This window comes from Perognathus longimembris, chromosome 2, assembly GCF_023159225.1.
Source record: "Perognathus longimembris pacificus isolate PPM17 chromosome 2, ASM2315922v1, whole genome shotgun sequence".
In the NCBI taxonomy this organism is placed as follows: domain Eukaryota; kingdom Metazoa; phylum Chordata; class Mammalia; order Rodentia; family Heteromyidae; genus Perognathus; species Perognathus longimembris.
Window position 1 is genome coordinate 101,149,753 of NC_063162.1, and position 23,968 is coordinate 101,173,720.

Consider the following 23,968-nt stretch of genomic DNA (forward strand, 5'->3'; position numbering starts at 1 on the left):
ATAGTAACTTTATATAAAATCAACTGTATCAATAACATCAACTTAAGAAAAAACAAGGAATTCATTAAAAAAAGTATTCAAAGAAGATTCCATTACTTACCTAGAAACAGAACAATCAATAGGACAATAATGGTAAGGAAAGCTTTATTCCAAAAAGTTGCAATTTTACCCCAGACACTAAATGAAAAAATCTTCTGCCATCTGTAAAGTAATAGATACATTAGATATACATATATATGTATATATGTGTATATATATATATATAAAGAAAGCTACAAACTAAAATCAAAGGTAGGCTTTGAAGTAGCTTCTAAATATTAAAGTAACATACTGTGACCACTGAAAATTTGAGAAACTGTGCAACTACTGGGGCTCTACCACTTGAGTCACACCTCATTTCTGACTTTTTGGAGATAAGCTTCCCATGAGTTTTTAGTTTAGGCTGGCTTTGAACTGTGATCAGATCTCAACCTACTGAGTAGCTAGGATTATAGGTATGAACCACCAGCACTTAGCTGAGAAATTTAAATTTTAACTTGATTAATTCTTTGATATGACAAAACCCACGAAGCCAAGAACAGCCATTTATTTAATAATCTGACATTTGATTATCTTTTGTCTGCTTGTTTAAATATTCTTAACTGAAGAAAGTAACTTTTAGCAAACATGCACGAACAAAATCTTAAAAAGGAATTCTTAGAGCAAAAAGTTATATTTTGATAAAAGTTATTTATATCTTTGTTCCTAGTCAGAGTAATGACTCATAGTCTATTACCAACATTTAAAAAATTGTTATTATAAAGGTGATGTACAGAGGGGTTATAGTTACATAAGTCAAGCAAAGAGTATGTTTCTTTTTGGGTAATGTCAGCCCTCCCCTCACTCTCCTACTTTTTCCCTCCCCTTGCTACCACTAAGTTGTATAATTTATTTTCAACATAGTGTCTAGTGAGTACCACTGCTGCATTTGTTCACCCTTTGTCCCTCCATTTCTGTATCTCCCTTTGCCCTCCCAAAGACAGATAAACAAACAAGATAAAAAGAAAAGAAAACAAAACAACAGAGAACAAACCTCTTGCTTCTATTTCCTGTAGTTCATTTCCATAAACATTATTTTATGTGATCAGAGCACATAGGCATCATGCCTTTGTGTTCCTCTCCTAAAAACTATCCTTTGGTCTCACTGTGTGAAATGCCCAGAGATTACCAACATTACAACTCTCTTTACATTTATCTATGTTGACAGTGTGACTGGTTGTGTAGCCCAGGATGGCCTCAAATTATCCTGCTTCAGCCTGTTGGGTGCTGAGATTACTGAAATGCACTCAGACAGTTGGCTTCTGCACACATTAATTTTTATTTAGTATTCCTCTAATATACTCAACTTAAAAAGTTTCTTTAACTTAGAAAAATTTTAAAGTATTATTGAGGTATTATACAGGGAGAAAAATGAAAGGTCCTAAATATATAGTATGGCAAATTTTTACAATGCATGTATTCATGTAACATACAAGAATAAATGTAGGTGAAATCCTGGTAGATAAAAGAAACGAGTTAGGAATTGTGAAAGAATAACCTGACCTCTAAAGCAAGATAAAGCTACCAGTCTCATGATTTTTTAAAAATCCTTAAGCTTTGATGCATACATATTTACAAACAAGATTATATACATATATATAGGACTTGTTTACTATATTAAGTTTTAATGATAAATCTCTATTATGAAAGATTTTATTTTATTTCACAAGGAGCAAATATCTTGCAACATTTTTATTACAAAAGTATTTCATCCTTCATACTATCAAGTTCCCAGACTTAAAATTAAACTCTTAACTAGTTAAATTAACTAATGAGTTAATGTCTGGATTAGAATATTTAATACTTCAAGACCTTGGGAAGTATTTTACTAAAATCAGTAATACACATAGTCTTAATACTTTTTCAACCTTTAAAAAATATATTCATTACTTTTGGGCTGGGATTATGGCTTAGTGGCAAGAGTGCTTCCCTTGTATACATGAAGCCCTGGGTTTGATTCCCCAGCACCACATATATAGAAAACGGCCAGAAGTGGCACTGTGGCTCAAGTGGCAGAGTGCTGGCCTTGAGCAAAAAGAAGCCAGGGACAGCGCTCAGGCCCTGAATCCAAGCCCTAGGACTGGCACACACACACACACACACACACAAAAGTATATAATATATATGTTCATTACTTTTGAGTGAAATACAAAGGTAGTAAGATTGCCATCAGTGAAACTGTTTCTTCTATACCTAAGGCCAAAACCAAGACTTATTTACTGACTCTGGTTTCTAAGATGCCACTGTGCTGCTCTAAATTGAATGTTTTTGTTCCCATGTTGTGCTGTAAACCTAATTTATCCTGACACTTATTTCATTGTGCAATTTAGAAGTCAAAAGTGACCCGTGAAGACAAGATAGAACAGATAATAAAAGCAGAACCACTATTTTGCAATACCTGTAATTTATAGAAGGAAAAGGACTTGTACACATAATATAAAGCTTTTTATAAGTGACATTTTAATATTGTCATTAGATAATAACCTATTAGGTGAGTTAGTTTTTTATAGAGCCCCACTGGCTCTCAAAATTATTTTTTTCTTAAGGGAAAACTTTTTATCTTAAAGAAACCTTCTGGGGCGTCACACTGGCAGCCCGAGGAAGCCAATCACATAGTTAAAACGAACCGTCTGAAGTTTCCTACCTCTGAGGAGGAATGAAAGGTAGACAGAAGATTAAAATGAGTCCTATTTCGGCATAAAGAAAGCTGGCAACTGCCACCCATTGTATTGTCATTGTTTTCTCTTCACACCTAAACAGAGAGACATATAGACTTGACCTCGAGTTCCAGGGAAGCCTGTTAGGCCCGCGGGCGTTCCGACCACGGCCCTCCCCTAATCCGCAGGACCCCAAGGGTCGGGGATGCTCGGACAGGCGGGCGGGACTGAAGGGCCGGGAGCGAGCAGTGTCACCTTTCCGCGGCGGGCGCCCGCGGACTTCCCGACGCCACGCTACCGCGCCCCCAGCCCGAGGCCTCCGCCCAGCACGCCCGCCTCTCGGGGCCTGCCTTTCCCCGAAGCCCGCCGCGGCCCGCGCCCGGAACTCACCCCGAGGCCGCCCGCCCGGTCCCCGCGCAGCCGACTCGCGGACGTCAGACGTCTCACCACGTGAGGTCACAGGCAGCGCGACGGCGTTTAATGGCGGCAATTGTTTCCTAATTGGGGGCGGGGTCAGAGGGCGACTGGCTTTTGGAAGCCGCGGTGGGGGCCTCCCGAGGGCAACTTGCGGGGCGGGATGGACTTCCCAGTGGTGGGGGGACGGGAGCGGAAGGGCAGGCGGAAGCTTCCCGGAAGAGCTCCGCAGACCCGGAGCTCGCGGCGGGGTCGAGGCAGCAAACTCAAGTTACCTTTGGTGGAAACTTTCCAGGTCCCAGGACTGAGTTATGTTTAATTAAAAGGTCGGGAACGGGTGCGCATTAGGGAAAGAGAAGGCAGAGACCTCAACAGACCAGCACAGGCTTTAATCATTGCTGCCGAGGTACGCGCTGTAACACCGAGTCGGGTCGGAGGAACAGGGAACGCGGGGGGGGGGGGGGCCGGCGGCAGTTTATGGGGGGGAGGGGAGCTTTTTTATACATTCAAAGGTGAGATCTTCTGTGGAATTTCTCTGCCCTGTTGAAGATTTATGATATGGGTATCCTTCTGATGCTGCCAGTCCTGCACTTTCAGTTAAGGTCAGGGGTGTTTTCCAGAGTACCAAGAGGGGTCTCGGGGAGGGCGGTCAGTGGGCCATGGAGCAGCCCTGAGTGAAAAGAACAGTCTCAGTGCGTGGGCGGCTAGTTCTGTTCTAGAGAATCTGTACTTACTGCATTCTTGTCCATAGGCTAGGAAGAGGTAATGAGCTCCAAGATGCTTTGTGGGTATAGTCATTTAATCACCATTTTCCAAGTTTTCAAAATGAGTGAATAATGTATCCTCAAACTATTAAAAATCCCCCCCCCCCCATGGACTGCATCTGGGAACAATGACTATTGTCCTGACTATATTTGTTTATACATTATTCCTACCAATACCAGGTATTTTTAAACCTCATATAATACTTGTAGAACGCATTCACCAATAACAAAAGCTATTAGCACTTCCAAACCCCAGAAGTTTACAAGTTATGATTATTATCCATTGCCAAGAGGCATAAAAATAACTAACATCATTAAAAACAGGGAGTGAAAATTAGTTTTTAAAATTAAAACTTGGTTAACTATTCTCTAGAAAGTATTTCAAATATATAATCACCTTCACATTAGCTACCAAGTTTTCCACAGTTAGGATCCTGGGGATCTGTAATCTTAACTTTTTAGTTACAGGTATATTTATCAACCTCATTCCTCTAAGGATCTAGGAAGCTTGCAATGTATTAAATTTAATGTCACTTAAAGACTTGAGCAGAATCTTAAATTATAGGTAATACCACATTTACATACAGGTACATACAATTTCTAATACCTTAAGACATATAATTCAATTAGGAAATATAACAGTTTAACTTTCCAATTTAAAATTTCAATGTAAGTCCTGAGTACAATTCAGAATTTTTTGTTCTTTTTGGGGGTATATGGATTGGCATTTGCCGAGCCGCTTCTCTGCACTTACTAAGAATGCACTTCTTGTCTGGCATTCTAGGGACTCAAGAGGCTAGGTCTGAGGATTAGGGTTTGAAACCAGCATGGACAAGAAAGTTTACAAGAATCTTATTTTAACCACCAAAAAGCTGTGGCTCAAGTGGTAGAGCACGAGGAGCCTTGAGCACAAATGCTCAGGGACAGTGCCCTTGAGTTCAAGCTAGACCAATACAGACACACACACACCCTCCTCCCCCCAAACTTCTTGTTAACTTGTAGATATGTCACACTTTAATGGCAAAATAAAGTTTTATTAAAAAAATGTTAAAAACGATTCTTTAGAACCCTCCACCCCATGTATAGATCCAGAGTAGAGTTTGTCAATATTTTGTTCTAGGATCACCAGGATGTTTGAACTACCTGGACTCTTTAAAATAAAACTTAGATCTAAGAGCTCCTGAACCAAAATCTTTGAGGATGGAATAAGGGCCTCCCCCCCCCCCCCCACCCCGTGGTACTAGAGTTTGAACTCACGGCCTCTCACACTTGATAGGCAGGTACTCTACTGCCAAGGAATGCCTCAGCAAACTTTTGTATTGGTTATTTTTACTTTTTGGTGCTGGTACTAGGGTTTGAACTATGGGCCTCATGTTCTCACTTAGCTTTTTGCTTCAGGCTAGCTTTCAACCACTTGAGACACACTCCACTTCTGGCTTTTTGCTGGTTGATTGGAGATAAGGGACTTTTCTGCCAGAACTGGGCGCAAGCCATGATCATCAGGTTTCAGCCTTCTGAGTGGCTAGAATTATAGGTGTGAGCCACCAGTGCCCAGCTGTACTGGTTACTTTCGACATAGGGTCTCAATTTTTGCACAGGCTAAGATCTGCCTGTTTTATGCTTCCCATTAGAGCTTTGACAGGTACACACTACCATACCCAGCTTCCCTCTGTTGACTTTCTGCCTGGACTGGCCTGTAACCAGTCCAGCTTCCCACATAGCTATTAGCCAAGAAAAGGTCTCAAATGTATGCCTAGATTGGGTTCATCAGTAGCGACATGTGAACCACCAGCACCTAACTTGGAAGATTGCTCTACACTAAACTTTGAGAGCTACTGATTTAAAATAAAAGACAAGATGTGACCTTGCATAGTTTCATTGTAGATATAAAAGTATGTATTAAAATAACTTACAAGGTCCAGTCAAATGCCATAATGATCTGTAAGGTAATCTAAAACTGCTGATGTGCTTGACAGAGCATTAAATATTCTTTTTTCCTGCCTTGAAGTTATCTTTTCCATCATGTACATTAAATGTTGATGGAAACACATAAAAGGTGTTCCAAGTTCCAGAGCAATGTCAACCCAGTCCCAGATACATTTCAGTGGGGTTTCCTCATATCCAGCAAACATGGCTGGGTTGGCTAAAAGTCCTCTTGCAGCCATTACACCTACAAAGAAAAGCACACCACATTAAGAACACTTACATTAAGAACTATGCTTAGGGGGCTGGGGATATGGCCTAGTGGCAAGAGTGCCTGCCTCATATACATGAGGCCCTGGGTTCAATTCCCCAGCACCACATATACAGAAAGTGGCCAGAAGTGGCGCTGTGGCTCAAGTGGCAGAGTGCTAGCCTTGAGCAAAAAGAAGCTAGGGACAGTGCTCAGGCCCTGAGTTCACGGCCTAGGACTGGCCAAAAAAAACAACAACAACAACAAAAAAAACTATGCTTATTCTGAGCCAATGAAACAGAATATTAAAAAATAAAATATTATTACATTTCACAATGCCCTCATTACAAACTAGTGTGATTAATTAAGGTACCACTTTTAAACCAAGGATGTTAAAAGTGTGCTTATACAATTCTTTATTCTTTAGACTTTCACATTAAACACTTAAAGAAGTCTAGTCTAGGTCTTTGATTTTTCTTTAGGGAAAATCCTGATTGTCCTAAATTGGATTCTTTAAAGTGAAGTTCATTCTTTTATCTGTCAATAGTTATCATAGGAGGGAGGGGGTAACAAACAGTACAAGAAATGTACCTAAGGCCTACTGTATGAAACTGTACATCACTTTGACAATTAAAAAAAGTTATCATAGGGCTTTGCATGCCCATAATGTAAGAGGATATTAGTGAAACTACATGGCAATCCTGGCAGTCCTTTGGCTTCTGTGGTACTCAAATTCATTAACTCTCATTTCATATCCATGTGTCTTCCATTAGTCTATTAAGGCTATCTGGAAGATCACTAACTGGCCACTAGATATAATAGTAGTAGAAAAAAAATTGCCCTAGTTAACAATCTATTATTTCTAAGGAGAAGAGCTACTAGCATTTAAGAATATTCCTTAGCTCTAATTGATGACAGAAAAATGTAGCTCACTATTAAAGAAATATAATGAAAATCAAACATCACTCCTCCATTTTGTTTTTTTCTAATTAAAAGACACACAAAAAAAAAATCCAAGTACTTATTTCTTACCATCTGTTCCAGTAATCTGCCACACATTTTCTGCTTCTTTTAAGCTTCTGATGTCTCCATTAGCAATTACAGGTATAGACACATTTTCCTTTATCATTTTAATGGCATCATAGTGGACTGGTTGATGTCTTTCTTCAGTAGTTCTTCCATGGACTGTAATCCAGGAAACTCCTGTTGCTTCAGCCTTTCGACAAAGATCTACACTTTTTGTAAGGTCATCATGGATCCTATAATTTCAAAATTATACGTATCTATTTGTCACATGCAAATTTTAATGCTAAAATTAACTGAGACTGTAGTTCATCTCCACATTATTTAGTTATCTTTGGTATATTACTTCATGTTCAGGCATCAGTCCCCACCCAAGACTTCATATTTAGTTATTTCGCTACTGGCAACAATAAGATGAAAAATTTTATTGCACCCACGCTTCTCCTTTTTGGCTTTGGGAAATCTAAGTGGGAGAACCTAAAACTTTATCTGGAAATAAATGTCATCAAAAAAAAAAAAAAAAAGAAAAGAAAAAGAAAAAGGAACGGTTTGTTTTGTATTTTTTTTTTTTGCCAGTCCCAGGGCTTGAACTCAGGGCCTAGGCACTCTCTCTGAGGTTTTTGTGTTCCAGGCTACCACTTAAGGCACAGTGCCACTTCTAGTCTCTTCTGTTTATGTGGTACTGAGGAATCAAATGGGATTCATACATACTAGATAAGCATTCTACCACTAAGCCACATTACCATCCCTGTATTGTAAAATGTAAGTGCAAAAATCTTTCCTATTTCCTACTCAGTACCACGTTTATTAGTATTAATTAATTAGTACTTTAAAATGTTGAGGGTTAGTGAAATCTTTTAAAAAAGATATTTAAATGTTAGTTAAAAATAAAAATGGACATTGAGGATTACACAATACTTATGTGTTTACCATATGTCTCATTTCAAGTTTTCCATATGCTAGCTAACTACTTAGGACAGACATTCCTATATCACTAGAAAAAATGAGTATTTTTTTTATTTCCTAAGTAATGGAACATCATGCCAATAGATTAAAATATTGCTTTTACCTTATTTTAATCGATACTGAAAACCTGGGGTTTTCCACTTGATTTCTAACTTGTTTCACCATATCTCGAACAAGCTCTGGCTTGTTTATTAAGCAAGCTCCATAACCTTCTGCCATTGCCCACCTAATAGAGCAAATAGGACAAATGGATTGTAAACAGCTAGAAGGGAGAAATTCTAAAAGCACTGAAATATAGACACATTTACTTCCCTAGTGATTGAAAATAAAGCAGATTTTCAAAATTCATAGACTAACATTCCTAAGTGGATCAATGATGTTACAAAAACACATTCTTAGTTCAAAAAGTTCTGAGGGAAAGGCACTTTTCTGGTAAGTGAGAATATTAAACAATTCACTCATCCAAAACAGATTTAAGTATCTGTAATTAACCACAATTACTTCAGATTTTTTAAATTCCAAATTTGATGTTTATTGTGTATAACAAGAGATTTTTATTAGTCTCAACAGTAGAAAGTTATTTTTGGCTTACAGCATTCCAACACCACTGAACAGCTTATTTAATGCTCCTAATGAGTATATAAATATGTCTAATCTAATTTGGATTATCCCTCACTTAAAAGCCTAACTTTATTCTTTGGAATAGTTTGAGTTATTGACAGATAATTCTAACACAATGCCAACACAGCAGAGACATCATTGTCTAAGTGTATCCTAGCCAAACCTAGTTACTTAAACTGAATTAAGTAATTATGGTATGTTTATGTGGAGGGGAGAGGACGTGATTACTGTAAGGTACTTCTGTAAGGAAAATTACTTGGGGAAAAAACATGGTATTTCCCAAATAATATAATTAATTCTTAGAGCAAGCAAATCTGACATAGCAATCCATAACCACAATCGATAACAATATGGATTTCTGTAAACACTAGATTCTCATTTAACTGTTTGATTAGGCAGATTCATCAAAAAATGCTAGTGATGAGAGAAGGGAAATACCACTCAAGGGTCCATACATCATTTTGGCCATAAGTAAAGATCTTTTAGTTATGTTTCTTGTGCATCACTTGCCTGTATTTTTCATCCATTCCTGTTTAGAAACCTGGTACTTCATGCCCTTGCTTTTTAATTTTTGGAAAACTAGAAAAGTATTTTGCCATGTTCACAATTTGTTTTTTCTAACTGTTTTGATAAACTTCAATTCCTTTGAGTTTTACCTCTGAGGGCACCCACAGTTAATGTCTATTCCATTCGCATAAGGACAGACTATACGAGCAGCATCAGATAAAATTCTTGCATCATTAGCAGCAAACTGAACAATCAGTGGGCAATCGCCTAATAAAAGGAATAGCTCAACATTAAAATCCACAAAGGAAAAAACCTGTGTCTCACTTTCTCTCTCTCTCTCATACACACACACACACACACACACACAATTTTTAGTCCAAGGAATCTGTGCAAATAAAATTAAAAGAAAAAAAAAGGTTTAGATAAGTCATTTACAGTAAGAAAAATTCAAAAAGTATAAAATTTCTTAAATTGAAAAGTAAAAGTCTTCCAACACTTGGTGAAGAGAATCTCTTTCTAAAAGTGGGAATTAGCAACGCAATCCTGAATGACAAATATATTTTAAGTGTAAATGAATGTGAATGTTATATAAACACTGCTATATTTACTATTCTTAATTTCTCATGTATTCCTCTCCTGAGAAAGGCATTCAGATGTAACTTCTTGATAATGGCACATGGTATTTCTAGACTACTCATTATTTGTGGCTCTTGTAGCAATAAAAATATTCTTGCATACATGCTTTTGTGAGTATATTACTATGGTAAATTCTCATAAGTATAGTGAATGGGCATTTAACATGGAAAATGTATTTTAGCATTTCTAAGGCTTTTGTGAGAACTACGTATATTAGATTCACTGGGTGTTTGTCTGTCCAGATGCAGATGTTTGGTTATTATTTTCACTTATCCTAATACAAGATTTATATAGCAATCTTGTGATTTACATAACTATGACGTGAAAGTTTGTTTTCCCCTTTGTATCCTGAATTACAGAATTTTAATATAACTATCATTTATTGCTCTAATATATTTTCAACATTGTTAGGTACTGAAAATACAAATCAAGCTATTCTACAGCTCCAGCTTTTAAGGAGCCCATAAGGTAAGAGGGAGAGAGAAGCATATAAGGAAGATAATATAGTACAACAATATTAAGTACAACAGTAGAGCTTGTGCTTATAAGAGAGGGCATGAGTATCTTTGGCTACAAACTTTGACAATTGGATTAATAATCACTGACAGGTTGTCAGAGGGGATAGGCATAACTAAAGGAATATTCTAGGTAGGGAAGTGGGAGAGTACAAGGCATGTTCAGATACTTAAGTTACTTAAATTAGTTTTTTTTTTTTTAAGAATGAAGTTTAGTGGATCATGAGGACTTTGCATATTATCCCAAGGACAGGAATCTTTTAGCCTTTAATTTAGTGGTGTTCAATCTTTAGCAGGTCCAGCATTATTTGGATGGCTTTTTAAAAATAGGCTGCTGGATTACCACCCTCATTTACTAAGGATGGTGAGGTAAAAAAAAAAAATTCATTTGTAACAAGTTTCCCTAAGATCACAGTGAAAACCACTACTTTAGATACTGAGCTCCAAGCAGGCAAGAAACACAATCAAGTGTACATTTTAGATAGGTTTCTCTGGGCTGTTTGGGGATTCTTTGGAATGGGACAAGACCAGGAGCAGTGAGACAGGAATTTGAAACAATGGTCCAAGAGAGAGGGTCGGGCCTTATAAAAGGAACTCTTTACAGTGTGACAGACCACTAACAGTTCACAAGGCATTCTGTACTCAGCATTATGTCCTTTAAAATACAAAAGACAGAAACTAAGATATAAAAAATCTTTAAATTATGTTGTTTCTGATTAGATTAAAAACAGCAGAGCTTTTTTTTTGAGCTTTAAAATGTCAGCAAACTGAGTTTCACATACCTTGGTTTGTGGTAAATTCACTGTCTCTGGCTTTTATAGATCGAACAAAATCGGCAGCCACTATCATTGGTGTATAACACAAATCACAGCAGTATTTTCTTACTAGTGTTCTAAAAGCCAACCTGTCAGCACACAAAATTTTATGCATTTAGAAAACATTATAATATGCACTTACACATTGATTTGGTTAATTAATAAATATTTTCCAGGGAAAATTCTGTCTGTGTAAAGATGGAGTAGGTATAGGTTCTCCTAGTTTTCCTGTAATTTATAACTAAAAACCTTGAGTATTATATAAAAAGCCATTATAGGAAAACTCTGAAAGGTAAAGAAGGTAGATAGGTTTAATGACCTCAGGTCCTAAGAACTGAGAGGGTGGTATGTTTCTTGTGTGTTCTTTTTGCCTAAGATATTCCAGACTTGCAGTTGAAGATGGCCAACTAGAATCACCAGTGGGTATACATCAAACAGCCACACAGAAGTTTTTTCTTTAATCAAAGAAGCAGGAAAGGGAAAGCCTAGGAAGACAGAAAGCTTTTAGACAATAATGTTCTACTCCAGTCAAACACTATAGAAAAAACTATGGTCTCAACATTAAGTTGAGTGAGAGGCCCAGATTTCTATCCTTCCAAGGCTATAAATGAGGTGCTACAATATCTACTGTTGGCAGTATATAAGAAGGTTCTTAGGGATCTGGAATGTTCATCTGTGCTAGATCAGTGGAAACATGGGAGGATGTATACTTCTATGTCTTCTAAACAATACGAAGGCACCCACCCCTCCCTGCTAGGCATGCTGTGAGAAGCCAGTGGAGAGCCAAGACTTCTTTTTTTTTTTTTTGCCAGTCCTGGGGCTTGGACTCAGGGTCTGAGCACTGTCCCTGGCTTCTTTTTGCTCAAGGCTAGCACTCTGCCACTTGAGCCACAGCGCCACTTCTGGCCGTTTTCTGTATATGTGGTGCTGGGGAATCGAACCCAGGGCCTCATGTATACGAGGCAGGCACTCTTGCCACTAGGCCATATCCCCAGCCCGAGACCCAAGACTTCTAAGACTGCCTTGCAGTTATGAGGACAACCCAACCAGTGTGTAATGGGAATTTTCACTACTGTCTGCAGTACATGATTACATCAAATAATGCAGAAAAAGCAATGATAAAATAGTACTATTCATGATAAAAAAAACAAACAAAAAACCTCAAGAACACTGGAGAGGAACTTTCTCATTTTATAAAGACCATTCACAAAAAATCCTCTAGTGTTTTCTTCTTGGGACAAAGGAAAGGATATCTGCACTTATCCTCAATAGTGATGACATTAGTTGGTACAAGAAGGCATGAGAAAAGAAATAAAAGACATGGTCAAAAGGAAGAAATGTTTGTAAATGACAAGACTGTTTATAAAGACAATACCAGGAAATTAAAAAAAATCCTCATAATAAGTAGGCCCAAATTTGCATGACCTAAGATAAACACTCAAAACCAATTGTATTTCTACATACCAGTAATGAGTAGACACCAAAATTAAAAACATTACACTATATGGAACTGTTCAAGAAAAAAAATTGAGTGCTTTCAAAATTCATACAATTGATATACAACTTTCACACAATCAGTCTTTAACTTCTATGTGCTCCTCTTTCTCTTTCCCTCTTCATTTGTTTCCTTCTTTTGTGTTACTAGGGTCTGAACTTAGGGCCATGGACTTGTTAAGCTGATACTGTACACTTTAGCAATGCTCCCTTTAGCCCTTTTTGCTTTGGTTATTTTTGCAATAGGGTCTTGCTTTATCCTCAAATTGGCCGGGACCTTTATCCTCTTAGTTATGCTTCCTGTAGAACTAGAATGTCAGGCATGTATTACCACATCCAATTTTTTACTGGCCAAGATGAAGTCTCATGAAAATTTTGCCTAGAGCTGGACTTGAACCATGACCCTCCAAATATCAGCCTCCTGAGTAGTAAGGATTAATTCTGCTATTATGTGGAAAGCCAATAAACAATAATTGCTAAAATAAAAGTCGGAAGGATCAGGTTTTTAATGTCAAAACTTATTACACATACAGTAATCCATACCCTGTGGTGCTGGTGGAAGGATGGACACATAACTCAGAGCAACAAATTACCAAACCCTAACTTTTTTTAATCAAGAAGCAAAAATAATTCAATAGAGAAGCCTAAAAAAAAATGGGCTGGAGTAACTTGAGTATCCTTAGGAAAACACTGAATCTGTATCCATTTCATGTATTTATGAAAATTGACTCCTTTAAATGAAAAAAATGCTAGCCCTGTGAAATATCCTGTTAAGAGCATGAAATGACAAGCTATATTTGGAGAGAAAATAGTTGGAAACCATACAAGTGACAAAGGAGTAGTTTCAAGAATATATAAAGAAATCATACATAATACTCAATAGTAAACAACAAAACAAAACTTGGGTTAAATAATGGTTATTGGAATATACATTTCTACAAGGAAAATATATAGATGACCAGGAGGCACACAAAAAGATGCTCAACATCAATCATTAGGGAAATTCAAATCAAATTCAATTCACACCAAAGAGGATGAGTATCATTAAAAAAATTCATAAAAAAACAAAAAACCCAGAAAGTAACAAATATTGACAGGTTAGAAAAAGAATTTTGTGCACTACTGGGACGAAGATAAAATGATAAAGCTTCTATGGAAAACAGTACGGCTCCTTCACAAAATTAACAAAGAACTACCACATGGCCCAGTTATTCCACTTTTGCCAAAAAGAACTGAAAACCGAGTGTTAAAAAGATCATTTTTGCATCATGCTCACAGAACATAGAAGCAATCTAAGTGCCTATTAGCATATAAAAGGATAAACAAAATACATGTACAAATAATGCACTACTACTCAGCCTTTTCAATTAGCAACAACTGTACCTTGGGTAAACCTCACTGGCCACATGTGATACTGCCACTGCCCCAATATGAATACTCAGTCTTTTGGCACTTGGGCCAAGGCAGAAACACACACTGAGGTTGGCCTGGTTAACATAGACCCCACCTGCCTCAAAATAAATAGTAAAACAAGAACCTTGAAATAAGCTAATCTGAAAAAAAATTAAATATTCTATGCTTCTACTTATATGAGGTACCTAGAGTAGTCAAATAGAAAGCAGAATAATGGTTTCTAAGAGATAAGAGTACAGAATTTGTCTTGTAAGACGAAATTTTGAGAGATCAGATGCATAACATTAAGAAATTAACAATGAACTGTACAGTTAACATGTTTAGGTTATTCACTTATTTAATTTTTAAGACAAGGTCTTGCTACACAGAGCAGGCTGTCCTGAATGCTTGTGATCTTCCTGTCTCAGCCTCCTAGTCATGTGCCACCAGGCCTAGCACTGATATGTGTTTTAGAACAAAAAATTTAGAAACCTCAACTGTTAAAAAAAATTCACTAAAATATGGGCCAAAGACACAGAAATATCTCTTCAAAAATATATGGATGGTTTAGGTGAATTTCCTGTGGCGTACCCTACGTGGTTACTGTATATGATTTTGGTATACTGAATATTGTATATATGCCTACCTGATCTAGGGAAGGGAAAGAAAAATGAGGGTGTAAGATATCACAAGAAATGTATTCACTGCCTGATTATGTAACTGTATCCCCTTTGCACAACACCTTGTCAATAAAATTTAATTAAAAAATATATGGATGGTAACCAAAGAAAACAGAAATGTAGATGAAAAATAAGTACACAAAAAGTTGTTCAACATCATTAGCCATTAAGCAAATTAAAGTCACAATGAGATATTCACTATATACCTATCAAAACACTGTTAGGATGAGATCGGTGTTATAGGAGATAGGATGTCAGGTCCACACATACTAGTTGTCTGGCAGCATGAGGACTTAACTTTAGATCATGATTCCAACCAAACCCCAAACCGAGGAATACAGTCTCTCACTGAGTGGTCTCTCAATACTTGAGCACAGAAAGGAAATTAAATCTTGGCTCATTAGCCATTTTAACACTTACTTTGAATAACGAACCATAGGGGCACAGACTTTTATCAGCTGTCCAGAATGTAACATTTCTACTGGGTCTTTTTTTCTTTCTTGACATAATATGGTTTGTATGGAGTCAGTCTTCATGAGCAGATTTTAGAATCTGAAAAAGATAGTTTGCATAGAGAAAAAGTACTTTCTATGAATTCTAACAATTTTAACCATTTCATCAGGTTTGTGGACTAAAGAAATTGTTTCAGCTTCTCACTTTTAAAAATAGGATACCATTGAATTCTGCCTTTACTAATAAGATATATATGAGAAACTACATACACAAGATACTTGGGGAAAACTAAAGATTTTTTTTTAATAGTGTATCATGCTAAAATTTTTCATGTTACTTTAAGACAGGGTCTTGCTATGTAGTCCTGGCAATAATCTTGCCTCAATCTCCCAAGTGCCGGGACTACTAGTATGAGCCATCATGTCTGGCCTTGTATTACTTTAAAATATTTTCCATTTGTTATTGTTAAGTCAAGAAATGTGAACTCAACTACTCCCTATGGTGTATATAACTAGGACTTTGAATTGTCTTGAGAAAAGTTAAATGCATTTAATAGAACTTTAGTGTTTCAAAATACATCTATATATGTACATATATACACATATACATGTATATATCGATACATATGTGTATTTTTTTTTATGGTGGTCATGGGGCTTGAACTCAGGTTATGCTGAGCTTATTTGCTCAACTACTTAAGCCATGCAGCTCAAGTTCCAGCTCCACTTCCAGCATTTCTGGTGGTGACTTGAAAATAAATCTCATGGGCAGGACTGGCTTTGAACCACGATCCTTCAGATCTCGGCCTCCCAAACAGCTACTATTACGGATAGGAACCACTGGTGCCCAGCTAACATATTTGTTTTTGTGACTAATTCTTTGTGCAAATAAATCTTTATTATTTAGAATTTTTAAAATATGGTGTTCAGTGAAAATTTCAATTTTAGCCATATAATTACAAGTAAATCACTTTTATACCCCAAGAGACACAAATGAAAAAACTGCTGCTTTTCATATTCCAGTTTTTGGCACTAAATTGAGTGGCTCATAATTGAGTCATAATTGAGTGCCTTCAACCTTTGGTAAAAGTTTAAACCGAAATATGGCAGGTTCTTTAAGGATGGCTTTTTTCCCTCAATGTTTAGAACACTTGTATTAAAATACAAAATGGTGGAGTAAAGTGAAGTAGGCAAACAGTAAATATTTACAAAACTATGGATAACCTCACTCAAGAAACACACACAACAGTTTAGAAAGATTTTAAAATCAGAGTTCAGCATTCCCTAGGAATCTATTCTGTGAGAAAGGAACTCAGGTAGCAGAGGGGACAAGTCAGGAGTTGACATTTAAATAACTGGCCTAATTTCCTTCATCTTGCTGACTGTAAGGTCACTCAGACATAGGGTGGTTTTCTTCAGCCTATGATGATGTTCAAGAACAAGAGCAATTTCTCACTGGTTAAAACAAAAATCACATAAAAGGCCAATTAATATTTGTACCTGGTAGAATATTACCTATGAAATGAAGGTGAAACAAGGAAGGAGGTAGTGATACTTTTAAATAAAATGGCTCCAGTTTTAGCTTAATGTTTTGTTGAAAAAAATACTTTTTTTCTGCTGAAGTGGCCATGTAATTCTCAAGTCTAGAAGAATATGAAATTAGATTTTGACCAAAGAAAACAGACAAAACACAAACAAGGTAGAGAAGAAAATAATGCTTACGAAGTAGTCATTATTTAGACAGTATACTACATAAGCTAATAGCCTATGGGCTCTATTCATTTTACTAGTCTTGTATTAAAAGGCCTTCCCCAAACTATTCAGAGGAGAGGAAATTAAAAACTTCAAGTAACTTTAAAGCCAGTCTAACCAGTGAGACTGTTTACCACTTTTAAAAAAAGGTGGATGACATTGTACAGAAACCTTTGGAAGCAGGAATATTTAAGTCAGAGAGAAAAAGGGGACTGAGTATAAAGGAGATGGAGGCAGATCAACTGTGGAGCTGGAAAGTTAAACGTGAAGGATGACAAACACTAAGAGAAAGCCAGTTGCAGGGGGATCATTCCTGTAATCCTAGCTACTCAGGAGGCTTGATATCTGAGGTTTGCAGTCCAAGCCAGCTGGGGCAGAAAAGTCTGTGACTCTTATCTCCAATTAAGTCACAGGAAAACGTTGGAAGTGGCTGTGTCTTAAGTGGTAGTGTGCTAGCTAGCCTTGAGCAAAGGGAGCTCAGGAATAGTTCCCATACCCAAACTTCAAGCCTCAGGACTTGAAAAACAGGGAGAGAGACAGAGAGTGAGGTAACAGTATTACAAAAAGGAGAATGAACAATTTAAACAACATAGAATTAAGAGTAGTGGCAAACAGATTACTAGTAACTGTTAAGAGTAAGAAGTTTCATTCATACTCTAGTAGTTATAGTAAACGGCACAAGGTCTCACTAACTACTTACTTGCCAAGTAAGTTGGTCAGGTTCAACCTTAAAGGTAGGGTCAATGGAGCTTTTAAAAGTCAAGGATTAAGAAGTGGCACTGTGGCCCAACTGGTAGAGCGCTAGCTTTGAGCTGCTTTGAGCTGAAGATTCAGCTCAGGGACAGTGCCCAGGCGCAGAGTTCAAGCCCCTTGGGGGTGGAGAGGGGGAGTCAAGGATTAAATCCCAAACCTCTTGTTTGGAGAATGTTGGCATCAGCAGTCAGGTGATTTCAATGTGCAGCCAACTCTGGAACAACTGGAATAAACTTATATACTGAGCACACATTAGGTGGGCTTTTATATTACCTACTATTTCCTTTAGGATACATACAGATTGCGTCTTAGGTTGCACATCCACCCTAGTACTGTTACAGCAGGGGCTCGAAATTTTTTCATTGTGTAACTATTATGTACTCCAATGTAAAGCAACAACAAAAAGTTAAGGGAAAAATGCTATAATTCACAGATACTGCTATTGGCGATTAACAACAAAGAATTGCTAAGGATAAATTAGGTGTGTGTATTATGAATAATGGAATTCGAGCCTAAGCCCAACGACTGGCAGTTCATAGGATCACTACCACATGACTAAGTCAAACAAACTTATACAGTATTAGAAAATGCTCAGAGACCTCGAGGGGAGTGCATAACGCGGCGCGGGACAAGGCTCGCACACCCGCGTGGTTACATAGATTTGGATTTCTAAAGGATCAACGCAGTGTTTCCCGCCCGCTTTTTACCCGAGGACTGCCACTCTAGACCGAGTAGCAACCAGTCCCTCCGGCAGATTGTGGGGTGCGGGCGAAGCTCTCGGAAACCTCTGCTCTCCTCTCGGCCTTGTTTAAATACAACTCCAAACCCGGATCGTTCAGTTCAATGCTCGCTTCGGAGACAGTCGCCGCCACGTCCGGGCGCCCACGTGGCCCTCGCGGGAGGAAACCCCGCCCACCCCGGGGGGCGCGGCTCGGAGCTGCGCCCCGGAGGCGCGGAAAGCGCGGGCTGCCGCGCGGCCTTCCCTTTCTCCGAGCATCCGGGTCCCCAGCGGCCGCTGGCTTAGGCTCCCACCGCGCCTCCGGAGCCCGCTCGCTCGTCCTCTCCACGTCCAGCAGGCCTCAGCCGGTCGACAGGGCGGGAGGCGCCTAGATTTTGCGTCATCACACTGGGGCGGGACTGGCGCGTGGCGTCATCAACCCGGCCCCTGCCAACATGGAAGGGAGCGACGGCTGCGTCGCTGTGGCTGGTCTTGGAGCTCAGGCTTCTGGAGCAGCTGCAGCGACTGTGCGGGAGCTTCTGCAAGACGGTAAGGAATCGGCATCTGTACAGGTTGTGAGGTTATGGGCTGCTCCGGCCCGTGTCTGGGCCGAGGCGGCTTACTCAACCTCTGTGGACCGAAAGTTTTCCGGTCTCAACGTGACCACTCCCCTCTGCCCGGCCCCTCGGCGTCCGGGTGCTGCCTGATTGCGACCTGCAACCCCGCTTCCCTTCCTGAGCTTTGGGGACACTTGGTTTTGTGGTGGCTCCAGTTTCAACTAGGTCCTCCCGCGTCTCTGAAGTTCTAGGACCCGGCACCCAGTGGTCCAATGTTGGCAGTCACCGCCATCTGCCACAGTTGTTGACTAAAAGGTTGAAGAGTTCGAGTCACACATAACCAGATAGATATAGTACACTTGAAAGTACAGTTGTATCGTCCAGTTCAGATTAAAGTTCACATTTCAAATGGTAAACATAAGGCCTGCCTCAACTTGTTCTAATTTTTTTCTTAATCGACATCTCATTCTACCTTGTATTGAAATCATTTGTATACTTGCTTTCATCACCTCACTGTATTGTAACCCTCCCCCAGTTAGTTTTCGCAGCATAATAATGCAGTATCTTGCAGATAGCAGGTGCAGAATGCTTCTAAGATTGAACATCACCGTAGGAATCAGATGCATACATATAGACCAAAGCGACTTATGAATGATTGAAATTAAATTCTAAATTACTGTATTTTCTCTTTTCACTAGTGTCATAATTGCCTTTTTGGGGGGTAACTTAGGGGCTTTGGTCAAACAATGATGTGTTCTGAACTAGATTGTGTTAGATCCTTTAGGTTAGGGTCTCTGTCGAATACATTTTTTGCATTGTAATTGAAATCCAGTTTAATCAAGTTTTATACTGAAATTTCTGTTTTCAAGTAGCTCACTATGAGGAGGGGAAACTACTTTGTTAAGCAGTTAAGATAAACTTGATAGTGTTGTAGGAGTATTAGTAAGGTTATATGTACAAAGAAGAGCATGAAAATAGAGGATGATAACTAATGGTTAGAGATAGGTTAAAGAGTGCCTTACTAGTTATAGTTTTGAAATGTAACTAGGACTTCACCCAGGTGAACAAGTATAAGGAGCAATAAGTTGCAAGTGTACATATGTGTTTCAGTGAGCTGTACTTGAGTTTTTCCAGTTTTGGGAGAGTAAATTATCCTTAAATATGTTTTCTCTATTTTCCTATTTAATTCTCTTTGCAGTTGTCCACAGTAGTATTTACATCTTCTTTCTTTTCTTAAGTCTCTGTTTAAGTTTAAAAAAAATGACTCAACTTCATTATAAATTAGACTTAGATGTGAACTTCCTCCTGTCTTTGCCATCAAACCTTCAAATTTGACCTGAACCTAAATCATCTAGATCTCCCCCCCCCCCCCCGTTTCATTTTCAAATAAAACTGAAACAATTTCCGCCTCTTCCTAAGGACAGTTCCTCCTGTGGTGCTCTGGATTTTCTCCTTGTCTCCTTAGACACCCAGTCACTCACATTTTGTACCATTCAAATTATTTTGCAATGTTTCAAATGATTTTCTGCAGAATAAATCAAAGGAATACTTTTGGTCCTCAGTTAAACTTGTAAAGAGCATGCTTTTGTTCTTGAAATACTTCCCTCGTGGAGTATGGATTTTATATTTTAAAACTTTTATTCTCTGGGTGATCTGTGTGTGCAAAATGTATTGATCCTACTCACACTCAGAATCTTCCTTTTCCTCTTTACTCTCTCTTGACAGTCCTCACTTTATGCTTATATCCTATTATCATTATTACTATTATTATTTTAGGTCTAAATTCCATAGATGAGCAAAAATATATGTAATTTGACCCTTTGAGCTTGACAATATGATGGTCTATACTTATATTCACTTTCTTGCATATAATTAATTTTTTTCTTTTTATGGCTGAGTAATGCTCCCTTGTGTATATGTACCACATTTTTGTTATCTATTCATCAGTTGTTGCTCACAGAGGCTACTTCCAAAGCTTGATTATTGTGAATAGTGCTTCATTAAACATGCCTGCAGGTACCTCTCTTGTATATTGTTTTACACTCATATATATATATGCACACATACACACCTAAGAGTGGTATAGTAGGATCATACAATAGGTCCGTTTTTAGTTTTTGGAAACTACTTGGTTTGGTTTGGACTACTTGGTTTGGGTGGACTACTTTACCATGGCTTGAAGTGATGTCACTAGCGCTGCTGTCCTGGATTATTTTGAAATAGGGCCTTACCTGAGACAAAAGTGAGAATACGCAGAAAAAAGTAAAAAAAGACAAAGACCCAAAGAAGAGGGAAAAAGAAAAAAGAAAAACCGAGTTTGCTCTCTGCTGTACTTTTCTTAATAGTCTGAAGGAGTTATTCCTGCCAGGGGATCCTGGCTTAGAGTCAGATCAGGAGGATGATGGCTGCTCTGAGTCCTCAACTGGTTCTCTAGAGTAGGAAGGTAGGCTTAGTGTTCTGATTATAGGTGAGGCTTTCAACCACATAGTCCCCAGTCACTCACTATTTAATGTGTGGCATGCTGCAACTCCCAGGTCCCCCCAACTCAGTTTGTTCTCTATAGGGGCCCTACAATTCTGGGGTCATAATTGCTATGCTTTCCTCTGGATTAGCTGGCCATGCCAGTTAGGGCCTCACAACAAGATTTTCTATATGAAATTTGACTGATAACAGCATTATGCTGGTCCTCAGACTGTACTTTGTCTCCTATGTGTTTTATGTGATGTGGTTGGTATTGCTTTCTCAGTTTCTATCTTGGCCCATCCTTGCTAGATCGGATATCTCCTTTGCTTCTGTTTGTGTTGCCTCAGACTCTCCCTTACCATTTTGGAGTTTCTGCAGTCTGGTGACAGTGTCTGAGAAGTTGTGACTGCTGTTGCTAGTGAGCTGTGGAATACTGATGGAATTAGATCTGTTGGTAGGACTACTTCTTTAGAAGTTGTATGGCCAGGTTGATGTAAGAATAGTTGTTCAGTCAGGTCTGTTTGTAAGGAGAGAGGCTGGGTGATGGGTGATGTCACCAAGCTTCAATTTTCCCTTGGATCCTCAATAAATACTACAAATAGGTAATTTCCTTTTGTATTCTCCCTGGAAATGACCTCATTTTCTTAGAATAAAAGGCATGGTTAATGGTTGTTTTTTCACTCTTCTCTCAGTGTTTTCCTTTGTTTTGATTTCACAACAAGTGGAAAAGTGGTTCACAGCGTGGACTCAGCAACAAAACTTCCCAAGTTGAAACCCCAGTGACATTGGACAAGCTCTGTGCCTGTTCCTCATCTGTGTAATGAGGAAAATAATAGTTTCAACAGGATAATGTGAGGATTGAATGGGTCTGTGTGTGTACAGTACTTAGATCAGTATCTGGTATATTAAGCTCTCAGGAGTATTACTAATTTTTTTTTGTTGTTGTTAATGCCTGCTCCAGTTCTTCCTCATTACTATAGGAAGCTTACAAGTATAAGATACCAAAATAGGCTAATTTTGCCTGTAATCGTTTTGTAGTTTTGTAACTATGGTTTAACATAAAGATTTTCCTTTTTTTGCTAGAGTGCTACAGTGACTTTTTAAATGAAGACTTTGATGTAAAGACTTATACTTCCCAGTCTATTCATCAAGCTGTAATTGCTGAGCAACTAGCAAAACTTGCCCAAGGAATCAGTCAGTTGGATAAAGAACTACACTTACAGGTAATATAATTCTTCTGGATCATACAGATTATTCATTGTAAAGTGATACTTTGGCCTTTTTATAATATCACTATTATGTAAATGCCTCTCTACATGAACAAATACATAACTTACAAGTGTAACTTTTTTTCAAATTACTTTTTTATGGAGTTCCTTTTGTTAGTTGAAAATGAATACACCTACCTTCCCGGAAAGTTTTATTTGTTCTTTCTGTTTACCTCCTAAATAGATGTGGATATAGTCAGCAATAAATAGAGTGTCTTTAGGAAAGGTAGTAGAAAATGGGATTTTAGAAGTAGCACAATATGGATAAGAAACTTTAGGATGTTAAATTGGCTGTTTACGTCTGTAATAACGAAGTGTAATATTTTCTGAATTAGACAGCTAATAATGAATGCTGTGTGTGTATGGGTTGATGTGGTATGTAGAGCACATCATAGGCAATTAGTAGATGCATCCCAATCTCAGCTACTTGTTAACTGACTTTCATATTATCTAATATCTTTGATTTTTTTTTCTTATTTAATATGATAAATCCATCAAGTAATGTTGAAATGGCTTTCTCTTTCTTAATTCTGTAATTTTTATAGAGTAGCTTTATATTTCCTTTTTTATGCCTTTTGTCTTTGTAGTTACTTAAGACTTAAGATGAATGAACAAATATGTGAGTTATTTACCAGGAAACTTGGTAAATAGATCTGGTATATCATGAAACATACATGCTTAGTTGTGACTTATTTTTTTTGTCAATAAAATGAACTTGGCCTGGTACTGGTGGCTCATGCCTGTAATCCTAGCTACTCAGGAAGCTGAGATCTGAGGATCACAGTTCGAAGTCAGCCCAGGCAATAAAGTCCATGACTACTTAGGAAAAGCTGGAAATGATGCTGTGTCTCAAGTGGTAGAGCCCTAGCTCTAGCACAAAGAGGCCCAGGGACAGCACGTGGGCCCTGAGTTCAAGCCCCAAGACAGCCCTCCTCAAACCCCACCCCCCCCCCCAAAAAAAAGAAGAGGAACAAATTAAAAAGTTTGCTTATTGGCAAATATTTAGAAGATACTTGTCAGGCTTTGAGTAGGCTGTCAAGGTAGAGACGTGAGTTCTTGACTCTCCAATAACTCATAGATCAGTGGAAGATAGAGACAGAAATAATGGCTAGCAAATGAAGTCATTAAATAGGATGAATAGGTATTCATAGGAGGAGGAGAATGTACTTAATTTTGCCTTTCCTTCTTAGGAGGTTTTTTTTTTTTTAAAAAAAACATTTCTGTCCTATGCTTGTTATTTTTCTTATTGCTTGTATTCCTTTTTAGTAAT

The 23,968-nt window shown here is 38.1% G+C and overlaps 3 protein-coding genes across 3 annotated transcripts in view; 1 reads left to right on the forward strand and 2 right to left on the reverse strand.

Annotated features, from left to right (window-relative positions):
* The window catches only part of LOC125346889 (B-cell receptor-associated protein 29), a 36,186-nt gene extending 32,938 nt beyond the window's left edge, over positions 1-3,248 (reverse strand). Inside the window, exons 1-3 of the mRNA XM_048339810.1 lie at positions 3,126-3,248; positions 2,723-2,830; positions 101-201 (exon numbers count right to left, since the gene is read on the reverse strand). Coding sequence (XP_048195767.1) covers positions 101-201; positions 2,723-2,814 — 193 coding nt within the window. The 5' untranslated portion in view covers positions 2,815-2,830; positions 3,126-3,248. The remainder of the gene's footprint in view (positions 1-100; positions 202-2,722; positions 2,831-3,125) is intronic.
* Positions 3,249-5,342: 2,094 nt separating this feature from the next.
* On the reverse strand, positions 5,343-18,516 carry Dus4l (dihydrouridine synthase 4 like). Its single transcript, XM_048339809.1, has 7 exons — positions 18,400-18,516; positions 15,156-15,287; positions 11,137-11,258; positions 9,353-9,470; positions 8,179-8,301; positions 7,119-7,345; positions 5,343-6,083 (listed from the first exon to the last, which is right to left on the reverse strand). Exons 2-7 carry the CDS (start codon positions 15,269-15,271, stop codon positions 5,836-5,838), a joined length of 954 nt encoding a protein of 317 aa, XP_048195766.1. The 5' UTR covers positions 15,272-15,287; positions 18,400-18,516; the 3' UTR covers positions 5,343-5,835.
* Positions 18,517-18,828: 312 nt separating this feature from the next.
* Cog5 (component of oligomeric golgi complex 5) overlaps positions 18,829-23,968 on the forward strand; it is a 204,912-nt gene continuing 199,772 nt past the window's right edge. Inside the window, exons 1-2 of the mRNA XM_048339804.1 lie at positions 18,829-18,959; positions 22,514-22,653. Of these exons, the coding sequence (XP_048195761.1) occupies positions 18,866-18,959; positions 22,514-22,653 (234 nt within the window). The 5' untranslated portion in view covers positions 18,829-18,865. The remainder of the gene's footprint in view (positions 18,960-22,513; positions 22,654-23,968) is intronic.

Bases quoted from the DNA above. Each gene is read 5' to 3' on its own strand.
- Dus4l (XM_048339809.1), bottom strand. From the start codon at position 15,271: ATGAAGACTGACTCCATACAAACCATATTATGTCAAGAAAGAAAAAAA. The intron at 8,302-9,352 runs GTAAAACTCAAA...TTGCTCTATTAG, and splicing joins AACTGTGGGTGCCCTCAGAG to GTGGGCAATGGCAGAAGGTT. The intron at 6,084-7,118 runs GTAAGAAATAAG...TTTTCTTTGTAG, and splicing joins GCAGATTACTGGAACAGATG to GTGTAATGGCTGCAAGAGGA.